Here is a 12,049-nt window from a genome sequence, read left to right as displayed (position 1 = left end):
AATCCTGCAGCGCCTGAAAGGTTCCCCTGCTTAAGCCATCACATGTCCAGGCCCGTCTAAAGTTTGCCAGTGACCATCTGGATGATCCAGAGGAGGATTGGAAGAATGTAATGTGGTCAGATGAGAGCAAAATCAAACTTTTTGGTATAAACTCCACTCGCCGTTTATGGAGGGAGAAGAATGATGAATGGCATCCCAAGAACACCATACCCACTGTGAAGCATGGGGGTGGAAACATCATGCTTTGGGGCTGCTTTTCTGCAAAGTGGACAGGACGACTGATCTGTATTAAGGAGATGATGAATGGGGCCATGTATCGTGAGATTTGGGGCAAAAACCTCCTTCCCTCAGTAAGAGCATTGAAGATGGAACGTGGCTAGGTCTTCCAGCATGACAATGATCCCAAGCACACCGCCCGGGCAACTAAAGAGTGGCTCCGTAAGAAGCATTTCAAGGTCCTGGAGTGGCCTAGCCAGTCTCCAGACCTCAACCCAATAGAAAATCTGTGGAGGGAGTTGAAAGTCCGTGTTGCCCGGTGACAGCCCCAAAGATCTGCATGGAAGAGTGGGCCAAAATACATGCTACAGTGTGTGCAAACTTGGTCAAGAACTACAGGAAACGTTTGACCTCTGTAATTGCCAACCGAGGTTGTATTACAAAGTATTGAGTTAAACTTTTTGGTTGTCCACATATTTATTTTCCGCAAGAATATACAAGTAAATCGTTTAAAAATCATACAGTGCGATTTCCTAGGTTTTTTTTCAGATTCTGTCTCACAGTTGAAGTGTACCTATGATGGAAATTACAGACCTCTCTCATCTTTTTAAGTGGGCCAACTTGCACAATCGGTGGCTGTCCAAATACTTTTTTACCCCACTGTATAGGCCCCCATTTATCAAGTCTTGGAGAGTGATAAATAGCACGGTGATGAAGTACTAACCAATCAACTCCTAACTTCCACAGGCTGTATTTGAAAAATGGTGTTGGGTATGTGGTACCGGCGGCCGGGATCCTGGTGGCAGAATGCTGGGAGGAAGGAAAGGGGGGGCACGAGTGCAACAAAGCCCCTTGCGGGCTCAGTGACGCTCGCCACAGGTTCTGATCCCACTCTATGGATGTTATAGACACCCACGAGTGGGAATAGTCCCTTTTAGTCGGCATGCCGACTGTCGGGATTGTATGGTGAGGTATTGTGGAGACCGTCGGTCACATAACTACATCCTGAAAAATTACAATTAGGGGCTGATAGACTGGTACTTTATCACTGTCATATTTATCACTCTCCAAGTCTTGATAAATGGGGGCCTTAATGTGAGCTATATAAGCTGAAGAGCCAACGGTAGCCTAAGATGTACAGCAAGGGAGAAAACGTTGTTATATGAAGATGCAAGTAACACACTGCTTATTGCACCCAGTGTACGTTTTCTATTGACACTGCTCCTCTACACCTCTTAGACTTTTCTTATGTATCTCAATTCTGTTTTCCTCCGTTTCTGTCTGGTCTCCTACTCCCATCATCTCTGGCACTACTTGGCCGCCTCTGCTTCCATCTTTCTTCACCGCACAAGGGAAAGCTGAGCCTGTGGTGGAGAGCCTAATTCCTGGGCTGGAGCCTCCGATGCCTCAGCGCCTCATGTCCCAGGCCGACTCCATCGCTTCAAATCGCACAGGTTGGTGGTGGTGGAAATTTCTGTACACAACTGCGTCTTCTCCATGACGGGGAATACTGTGTAACATTTTTCCTAGGTTTGAAATATGACTGCTATGTAAGATCAGCTTAAGAACATCTATAGGGTATAGAACAGTGACCATTGGAAGTGAGCTGTAAGCAGTCTTCTTGGACGTTGATGTCTTGCTCTAGCATCTGTTGGAAAATGACCAACGGCAAAGCATACCGATACAGCCTGTGCACTGGAGACTGCGGAGGAGACCTTGCTTTGGTGGTGGATATGGCAGCATTCTACCTGCCCAGTTTCATATGCCAACAGCTGTTTGTTTTTGGGGGTTTTTGGTGGGGAGAGAATTCTCTGGTTCTTTCTATGTCTGATAGAACAGGGGTGACCTGGAGCAGATGGAATAGCCTGTACCCAAGCAGATCATGCACAGTTTACAGCAGCACAGTGGATTTCAGCAGATGAATGTGCTGATCCTGTTGGGGGGCAGTGACCTGTCCACTTGTGTGATTATGTTAAGACATGGGTAGTATCCTGATGTGAGGTAAATTGGAAGCCACAGATTATCAGGCAAATGCAGCTCTGTATGAGGCAAAGCTTATACATCCATCTTGTTGTTTTTATTATTCTGCATGAAGGACCATAATTACCTCCATGCCAGTATTTATTAATATGGGTGAGAGCCTAGTTATTGACAATTGCGTTTTTGTCTAAAGGCGCCAAGAGAACAGAGCTCATTGCAGGGTGTATTTTGTTGTTAAACAATAGAGCAGTGGTTCCCAAACTTTTTTGAATCATGGCGCACTAGAGTATCAGAATTTTTTTCACGGCATCCCTAGGCCAAAAGATTCTAATTGAGAAATTTACAAAGAAATATTAAATTAAGTAAATTGTGTTTATATGTCATCCTTAGGTTTAATTGTGTGGTGAGGGACAGGATTTGCTTCTGTTTGTCCACATATTTTATGATTGGCAGACACCGGCACTGGTTTTGCCTATTACTTTGATCGTAAATCATTTTAACTGTTCTTGGACCACCAACCCAGGGCACCCCTGCAAGTGTCCTGAGGCACCCCAGGGTGCCACGGCACACAGTCTGAGAACCACTGCAATAAAATGTTTTTTTATATAATTTTTTTATTGAAGCACATGTGTTACATCACAAGGACGATAAAGATGTCAGTGAGACAAAAATGTAGAGTATTACACCCAGTAAGAAACCAGGATTACAATATGCCCAAAATATTAACCTGAAATGGTGAACAAGTCCAACATAATAACAAAAATAACATGGAGTAATTGTTAGGCCAGGTACACACTACAATCGTGCCGATGTCTGGATCAATTTCCTTTCATCTCTGACCATCCCTGTACACACTGCCCCATGTAATGAACGACGGAGCACTATCTCGTTTCATCCTTCATGCAGCACAGCCAACCAGAAGATGTTGCATGTGACCCGCGAGAGCCCGCAATCGGGGATACACACTAGGCTATATGCACTATTTTTTGTTCCGATACAGCAAATCTTGCCTGTGTCCCAGACTTAGAGACATGAGTTAGCCGGATACAAACTAATAAACACAAATCAAAAATAAGGAAAAAAGAAAGTTATGCTGAGAGTCAAGGGGTTGGACCCCGCACCTGTTAGGTGGGGAACGGAATAGCCATTAGTTAGTCAAGAATCCAGGATATTCGGGGGATTGTGAGAGTATTGCCTGTAGCTGTAGCACCGAGTGTGTAGGAGTGAGTCACCTATTCTCAATTTAACAGAACTCTCCCATGTATCTAAGAAAAACATCTCTTTAAATACAGTTAAAGTAAGAGGGACTGCGCTACTCCATATCTGCATGATGGATTTCTTGTAGCAGCACTAACAGGAGTCACTCTCTGATCTCTATGGGTGGGTGGTCTTCAGTATGCCGACTGACGGGATCCCGGCGCACAGTATACCGGCGCCGGGATCCCGACAGCCGGCATACCGACACTTATTCTCCCTCGTGCGGGTCCACGACCCCCTGCAGGGAGAATAAAATAGCGTGGCGCGCGTAGCGAGCCCGCAAGGAGCTCATTTGCGCTCGCCACACTGTCGGTAAGCCAGCTGTCGGGCTCCCGGCGCCGGTATGCTGGTCGCCGTGAGCCCGACCGCCGGCATACCATAGTGAACCCCTATAGGTAACATACCAAACAGCTCATTTTGGCTTTTTAATTACTTGAACAAAGCATCTCTCAGTCTTGTATCAATGAGCTTAAATAATTCCCTGTTGTATGTGTGTTTCCACAATTAATTTCTCTGTAAAGGAAACATAACGCTAATTTCTAATGATGTATATTACTGAATTTCTGTTAATATAGCTTACCGAATTTCTAAGTGTACATTGTACTGTTCTGGTGCTGGTGTGTGATAACTTGAATTTTGCTGCAGATTTGTTACCATTCCTAGTAATATCAGCAGGATCCTCTCTCTATACTAGAGCTACGTTTGATTAGATTTTATGATTGTGGGGTTTTATTTATCCAACCTGTAAAATAGGTACAATCTGGTTGATTCTTCTGTCATTTGATGTTTTCTTATTGCATCATAAAAATGTATAAGGATAATTGCAGGTCTTGACATTTCCACGGTGATTCCATCGTTCTACATTATACGCCTTGGCTAGTGATATATTGCAGCAGGTCTATGGTGAAGGCCTACGGCATTGTGAATACATGGACCGATACATGCTCTTTTGTACTAACACTATGCCATCTTTTTAACGCTGCACCCTTGGATCTCCAGACTCCCTTACCGGGGAGGACTCTCTGCTCGACCTCTCTATTCTGTCTAACCCAGCGGCTGACCTTCTCGACGAGTTTGCACCTGTAACTCTCTCTGCTCAAGCATCTTCAGGTAATACGAAGGGTAGCTACAAAGCCCACTCTGTGTTTGTTCAGTTCATTCCTCCAACCATTCATCTGTCTGTGTGGGTGAGGTCTATATTTGTAGGACCGGTCTGTATAGCATCATTAAACCTGTTTATCGAACCAAGATTTTATAAAAGTACATGAAATGTACGTTACCCACACGTTTCTAAATACTGAATCACTGGTAGTTAATAGTTCTGTTATGAAAAAGCCCATTACAGCATCAAAGCTGAAGTTTGTGGGATGTCCATGTTAATATGGACCAATTCACTAAAAACCAGCATCGCTACATACAAACTATGAAATATCTAAACCAAAATTGTTCATGCTGTGATTGCAGCAGATAGTGTGTGCAGACTACCAGTGTTGTTATTATCATTATCCTTTATTTGTATGCGCCACAAGGGGTCAGCAGCACCTGACACAGCACAAAGACAGAAACAGGATGAACAAATCAAGACAAAAGTGCCTTACAGTACACAACATGGACAAGGTGTATAAGCATTGCTGCTGCAGCAGCAGTCATAAAATCCTAATGAGCAGCGGAGCTGCCAAACTCAAAGGATAGGTGCCATTGTTGGCAGTGGGAAGATGATGAAAGTATAAGTGAGGGACGGAAAAGCACAGGAGTAAAGAGGGCCCGGCCAGTGCCCAACGTAACATGAATTAATGAAGCTAGTGTAGTCCTGGATTCATATGGGTTATACCAGACACAGACTGTTTTTTGGGTCCTTGTCCACCCTTTACTAGTTATCAGCCAGCAAACATCCTCCAAGGTGAAATAAAGACTGCAGATATTTCTATATGCAAACGTGAAGTGTGAACAGCACTTTCCTGTCATTCCCTGGTAGCGGGAGGAGTTCTCGTTACATGGGAGAGTACTTACTTCATTTTACCGCTTATTGGATGTTGCCTGTTGATAACTGAAGATTCTATAGATACGTAACCTGTATTACCTGTCTCCCATTATAAATGCTGACTGTTTCCATTACCAGAAACCTCTGCTTCCTGTAGACACAGCGGAGAGAAGCCATTACGGCTTTTCCTGGCCAACAAAGACTGACATGTAAAACTGATACATGGAGTTTTTTAACGATTTTAGGCATGTTCAGTGGCGTGTGATTTGTTTTGTTCTGTTTCGTCTGGGTACCCATGCACAGTCGCTGCATTCACATTTTTTTAATTATCATAAAATATATTATACACCAGTGGTTCTCAAACTTAATCCTCAGGTTTTCCCAGCAGGCCATAGTTTAAGGATTTCTGTCTCTGGAAGCAGGTGGGATAATTACAGAACCAGCAAAATAGATGAACTCGACTGTGCATGAGTAAAGACATCCACAAAGCGCATGGCCTGTTGCTGGTACTGGAGGATTGGATTTGAGACCCCTGATATGTACAACAAAATATGTAAATATATGTGCAGGGATGTGAATTGAAGTGTGCTAGATCGCACAGTCTTTATGTACCCTAAAATATTTGTAACCCACTTTCTCATACGTCCTAGAGGATGCTGGGGTCACCATTAGAACCATGGGGTATAGACGGGATCCGCAGGAGACATGGGCACTTTAAGACTTTCAAAGGGTGGGAACTGGCTCCTCCCTCTATGCCCCTCCTCCAGACTCCAGTTTTAGAATTGTGCCCAGGCAGACTGGTTGCACTACAGGGGAGCTCTACTGAGTTTCTCTGAAAAGACTTATGTTAGGTTTTTTATTTTCAGGGAGGCTGCTGGCAACAGTCTCTCTGCTTCGTGGGACTTAGGAGAGAGAAGTATGACCAATTTCTAGTGAGTTCAGTGGCTCTGCTTCTGGCTACAGGACACCATTAGCTCCTGAGGGTGATGATCGCTGGGTACGCCTAGATGCTCACTCTCCCGCAGCCTGCCGTCACCCCCTTACAGAGCCAGAAGACAGGTGAGTAGCAGAAGAAAAGAAGACTTCTTCTCCGGTGATGGCATTATGAGGTACCTCACAGCGAGCGGAACGCTGCGCCATGCTCCCACACAAACAAAGCACTGCAGGGGGCGCCCTGGGCAGCATAAATTCCTCACAATAAGGCTGGCAAAAGCGGGCATTAGTGCCTAGGCACTGTCCTTACCCCGCCAGCGTGATTAATTAATTTATTTCTGAGTGGAACAGAAGCGCGCCATTACGGCGGCGGGGCTTCTTCCTCACCTCACCAGCACACTGCTCGGCGCCATATTTTCTCCTCAGAGAGACGCTGGTCCTTCCTTCACTGCTAACAAGATCAGGGTGCAAAACGGGAGGGGGGGGGGGAGGGGGTGCAGCAATTTGGGTGCTTGATATTAATCTAAAAGCGCTACAAGTCTGTCACTATAGAATTTATTATTTCCCAGACTGTGTACTTTTGGCGCTGGGTTGTGAGCTGAAAAATCCTCTGTGTCCCTCTGACAGATTTACTGTGTGTATGTATGTGTGTGTATATATATATATATATATATATATATATATATAATGAAAGCGGTCTGTCCCCCATAAGCCGGTGTGTCTGTGGGTGATTGGTACGTGTGGGTCAACATGTCGGTGGCTGAATGTTTTTCCCGAGAAGAAACTATATTGGGGACGCAGACATGTGGTGGTGACCCTGTCGGCACCACTGTTAACTGACTGGGTGTAAGTTTGATTGATAATGTGATTCATATCAGAATAAATCTGTGTCCTGGACACAGATGTGGAGAGAATCTATGCTTCTTTTCCCTCATGCCCCTCGGGGTCGCACAAATGTTATTTTGCCCAGTTACTACTGATACCGACACGGAAATGGATTCCTATGTCGACCATAATGTTTCCTGATTAGATCCAATATTGGAAAAGAGCATTCAGTACATGATTGTGGATATTAAGGACGTATTAACGTCCCTGAGGACCCTGCTGTTCCTAACAAAGGGATCTATGTGTATAATATATATATATATATATATATATATATATATATATATTCCAAATCACCCGGCACTCACTGATTGGCATCTGTTATACTTACTTGGGGTGCCCTCCATGAGGAAATCTCCAATACACGAAGCAAAAATGGCGGCACTCCCAGTCTTTCTTTGGTAGAAAACACTTAATTTTCTACCAAAGAAAGACTGGGAGTGCCGCCATTTCTCTGACGTCCTTGTGGATGCTGGGACTCCGTCAGGACCATGGGGAATAGCGGCTCCGCAGGAGACTGGGCACAAAAGTAAAAGCTTTAGGACTACCTGGTGTGCACTGGCTCCTCCCCCTATGACCCTCCTCCAAGCCTCAGTTAGATTTTTGTGCCCGAACGAGAAGGGTGCACACTAGGTGGCTCTCCTGAGCTGCTTAGTGAAAAAGTTTAAGTTAGGTTTTTTATTTTCAGTGAGTCCTGCTGGCAACAGGCTCACTGCATCGAGGGACTAAGGGGAGAAGAAGCGAACTCACCTGCGTGCAGAGTGGATTGGGCTTCTTAGGCTACTGGACATTAGCTCCAGAGGGACAGATCACAGGCCCAGCCATGGATAGGTCCCAGAGCCGCGCCGCCGGCCCCCTTACAGAGCCAGAAAACAGAAGAGGTCCGGAAAATCGGCGGCAGAAGACGTCCTGTCTTCAATAAGGTAGTGCACAGCACCGCAGCTGTGCGCCATTGCTCTCAGCACACTTCACACTCCGGTCACTGAGGGTGCAGGGCGCTGGGGGGGGGGGGCGCCCTGAGACGCAATAAAAACACCTTGGATGGCGAAAAATACATCACATATAGCTCCTGGGCTATATGGATGCATTTAACCCCTGCCAGTTTTCCTTAAAAAAGCGGGAGAAAGGCCGCCGAGAAGGGGGCGGAGCCTATCTCCTCAGCACACAAGCGCCATTTTCCCTCACAGCACCGCTGGAAGGACGTCTCCCTGACTCTCCCCTGCAGTCCTGCACTACAGAAACAGGGTAAAACAAGAGAGGGGGGGCACTAAATTGGCATAAGAATCTATACAGCAGCTATATCAGGGAGAAACACTTATATAAGGTTGTCCCTATACATTATATATAGCGCTCTGGTGTGTGCTGGCAAACTCTCCCTCTGTCTCCCCAAAGGGCTAGTGGGGTCCTGTCCTCTATCAGAGCATTCCCTGTGTGTGTGCTGTGTGTCGGTACGTTTGTGTCGACATGTATGAGGAGGAAAATGGTGTGGAGGCGGAGCAATTGCCTGTAATAGTGATGTCACCCCCTAGGGAGTCGACACCTGACTGGATGGTCTTATGGAAGGAATTACGTGATAGCGTCAGCACTTTACAAAAGACTGTTGATGACATGAGACAGCCGGCAAATCAGTTAGTACCGGTCCAGGCGTCTCAAACACCGTCAGGGGCTCTAAAGCGCCCGTTACCTCAGATGGTCGACACAGACCCAGACACGGACACTGACTCCAGTGTCGACGGTGAGGAAACAAACGTGATTTCCAGTAGGGCCACACGTTACATGATCACGGCAATGAAGGAGGTTTTGAACATTTCTGATACTACAAGTACCACAAAAAAGGGTATTATGTGGGGTGTGAAAAAACTACCCGTAGTTTTTCCTGAATCAGATGAATTAAATGAGGTGTGTGATGAAGCGTGGGTTTCCCCCGATAAAAAACTGATAATTTCTAAAAAATTATTGGCATTATACCCTTTCCCGCCAGAGGTTAGGGCGCGTTGGGAAACACCCCCTAGGGTAGATAAAGCGCTCACACGCTTATCAAAACAAGTGGCGTTACCGTCTCCTGATACGGCCGCCCTCAAGGAACCAGCTGATAGGAAGCTGGAAAATATCCTAAAAAGTATATACACACATACTGGTGTTATTCTGCGACCAGCAATCGCCTCAGCCTGGATGTGCAGTGCTGGGGTGGCTTGGTCGGATTCCCTGACTGAAAATATTGATACCCTGGATAGGGACAGTATATTATTGACTATAGAGCATTTAAAGGATGCATTTCTATATATGCGAGATGCACAGAGGGATATTTGCACTCTGGCATCAAGAGTAAGTGCGCTGTCCATTTCTGCCAGAAGAGGGTTATGGACGCGACAGTGGTCAGGTGATGCGGATTCCAAACGGCATATGGAAGTATTGCCGTATAAAGGGGAGGAGTTATTTGGGGTTGGTCTATCGGACCTGGAGGCCACGGCAACGGCTGGGAAATCCACCTTTTTACCCCAGGTCACCTCTCAGCAGAAAAAAACACCGTCTTTTCAGGCTCAGTCCTTTCGTCCCCATAAGGGCAAGCGGGCAAAAGGCCACTCATTTCTGCCCCGGGGCAGAGGAAGGGGAAAAAGACTGCATCAGGCAGCCTCTTCCCAGGAACAGAAGCCCTCCCCCGCTTCTGCCAAGTCCTCAGCATGACGCTGGGGCCTTACAAGCGGACTCAGGCACGGTGGGGGGCCGTCTCAAGAATTTCAGCGCGCAGTGGGCTCACTCGCAAGTGGACCCCTGGATCCTGCAGGTAGTATCTCAGGGGTACAAATTGGAATTCGAGACGTCTCCCCCTCGCCGGTTCCTGAAGTCTGCTTTACCAACGTCTCCCTCCGACAGGGAGGCGGTATTGGAAGCCATTCACAAGCTGTATTCCCAGCAGGTGATAATCAAGGTACCCCTCCTACAACAGGGAAAGGGGTATTATTCCACGCTGTTTGTGGTACCGAAGCCGGACGGCTCGGTGAGACCTATTCTAAATCTGAAATCCTTGAACACTTACATACAAAGGTTCAAATTCAAGATGGAGTCACTCAGAGCAGTGATAGCGAACCTGGAAGAAGGGGACTATATGGTGTCTCTGGACATCAAGGATGCTTACCTCCATGTCCCAATTTGCCCTTCTCACCAAGGGTACCTCAGGTTTGTGGTACAGAACTGTCATTATCAGTTTCAGACGCTGCCGTTTGGATTGTCCACGGCACCCCGGGTCTTTACCAAGGTAATGGCCGAAATGATGATTCTTCTTCGAAGAAAAGGCGTCTTAATTATCCCTTACTTGGACGATCTCCTGATAAGGGCAAGGTCCAGGGAACAGTTAGAGGTCGGAGTAGCACTATCTCAAGTAGTGCTACGACAGCACGGGTGGATTCTAAATATTCCAAAATCGCAGCTGATTCCGACGACACGTCTGTTGTTCCTAGGGATGATTCTGGACACAGTCCAGAAAAAGGTGTTTCTCCCGGAGGAGAAAGCCAGGGAGTTATCCGAGCTAGTCAGGAACCTCCTAAAACCAGGCCAAGTGTCAGTGCATCAATGCACAAGGGTCCTGGGAAAAATGGTGGCTTCTTACGAAGATTCCATACTCGTGGCTCCGGATTGGCCAAGAAGGACTTGGTACCCGGAACTTCAAGAGATGCTCACGGAGGATCCGTGGCCTCTACCTCTAAGAAGGGACCTGCTTCAGCAAGGACCCTGTCTGTTCCAAGACTTACCGCGGCTGCGTTTGACGGCATGGCGGTTGAACGCCGGATCCTGAAGTAAAAAGGCATTCCAGATGAAGTCATTCCTACCCTGATCAAAGCCAGGAAGGATGTAACTGCACAACATTATCACCGTATTTGGAGGAAATATGTTGCGTGGTGCGAGGCCGGGAAGGCCCCGACAGAGGAATTTCAACTAGGTCGTTTCCTGCATTTCCTGCAAACAGGACTGTCCATGGGCCTAAAATTAGGATCCATTAAGGTTCAAATTTCGGCCTTGTCGATTTTCTTCCAGAAAGAATTGGCTTCAGTTCCTGAAGTCCAGACTTTTGTAAAGGGGGTACTGCATATACAGCCGCCCTTTGTGCCTCCAGTGGCACCCTGGGATCTCAATGTGGTTTTGGGATTCCTAAAATCTCATTGGTTCGAACCACTTGCCACAGTGGATTTAAAATATCTCACATGGAAAGTGGTAATGCTGTTGGCCCTGGCTTCAGCCAGGCGCGTATCAGAATTGGCGGCTTTATCCTATAAAAGCCCTTACCTGATTTTTCATTCGGATAGGGCAGAATTGAGGACTCGCCCTCAATTTCTCCCTAAGGTGGTTTCAGCGTTTCACCTAAACCAACCTATTGTGGTGCCTGCGGCTACGGGGGACTTGGAGGATTCCAAGTTACTGGATGTAGTCAGGGCCCTGAAAATATATGTTTCCAGGACGGCTGGAGTCAGAAAATCTGACTCGCTGTTTATATTGTATGCACCCAACAAGCTGGGTGCTCCTGCTTCTAAGCAGACTATTGCTCGTTGGATTTGTAGTACAATCAGCTTGCACATTCTGTGGCAGGCCTGCCACAGCCAAAATCTGTCAATACCCATTCCACAAGGAAGGTGGGCTCATCTTGGGCGGCTGCCCGAGGGGTCTCGGCTTTACAACTTTGCCGAGCAGCTACGTGGTCAGGGGAAAACACGTTTGTAAAATTCTACAAATTTGATACCCTGGCTAAGGAGGACCTGGAGTTCTCTCATTCGGTGCTGCAGAGTCATCCGCACTCTCCCGCCC

The 12,049-nt window shown here is 46.7% G+C and overlaps 1 protein-coding gene across 11 annotated transcripts in view; it reads left to right on the top strand.

Annotated features, from left to right (window-relative positions):
• The window catches only part of AAK1 (AP2 associated kinase 1), a 221,727-nt gene that overhangs the window by 182,544 nt on the left and 27,134 nt on the right, over positions 1-12,049 (top strand). For 6 of the 11 annotated variants that reach the window (XM_063932068.1, XM_063932069.1, XM_063932070.1 and 3 more), the window contains 2 exons: positions 1,569-1,670; positions 4,453-4,563. The exons of 3 other annotated variants lie outside the window; for them this stretch is intronic. In XM_063932068.1, coding sequence (XP_063788138.1) covers positions 1,569-1,670; positions 4,453-4,563 — 213 coding nt within the window. The remainder of the gene's footprint in view (positions 1-1,568; positions 1,671-4,452; positions 4,564-12,049) is intronic. 2 more of the 11 variants (XM_063932073.1, XM_063932072.1) reach the window with 2 other exon arrangements.

Source organism: Pseudophryne corroboree, chromosome 6, assembly GCF_028390025.1.
Source record: "Pseudophryne corroboree isolate aPseCor3 chromosome 6, aPseCor3.hap2, whole genome shotgun sequence".
Lineage (NCBI taxonomy): Eukaryota > Metazoa > Chordata > Amphibia > Anura > Myobatrachidae > Pseudophryne > Pseudophryne corroboree.
The sequence above is the reverse complement of the archived record's forward strand: the minus strand, read 5'-3'. Positions and strand labels throughout refer to the sequence as shown.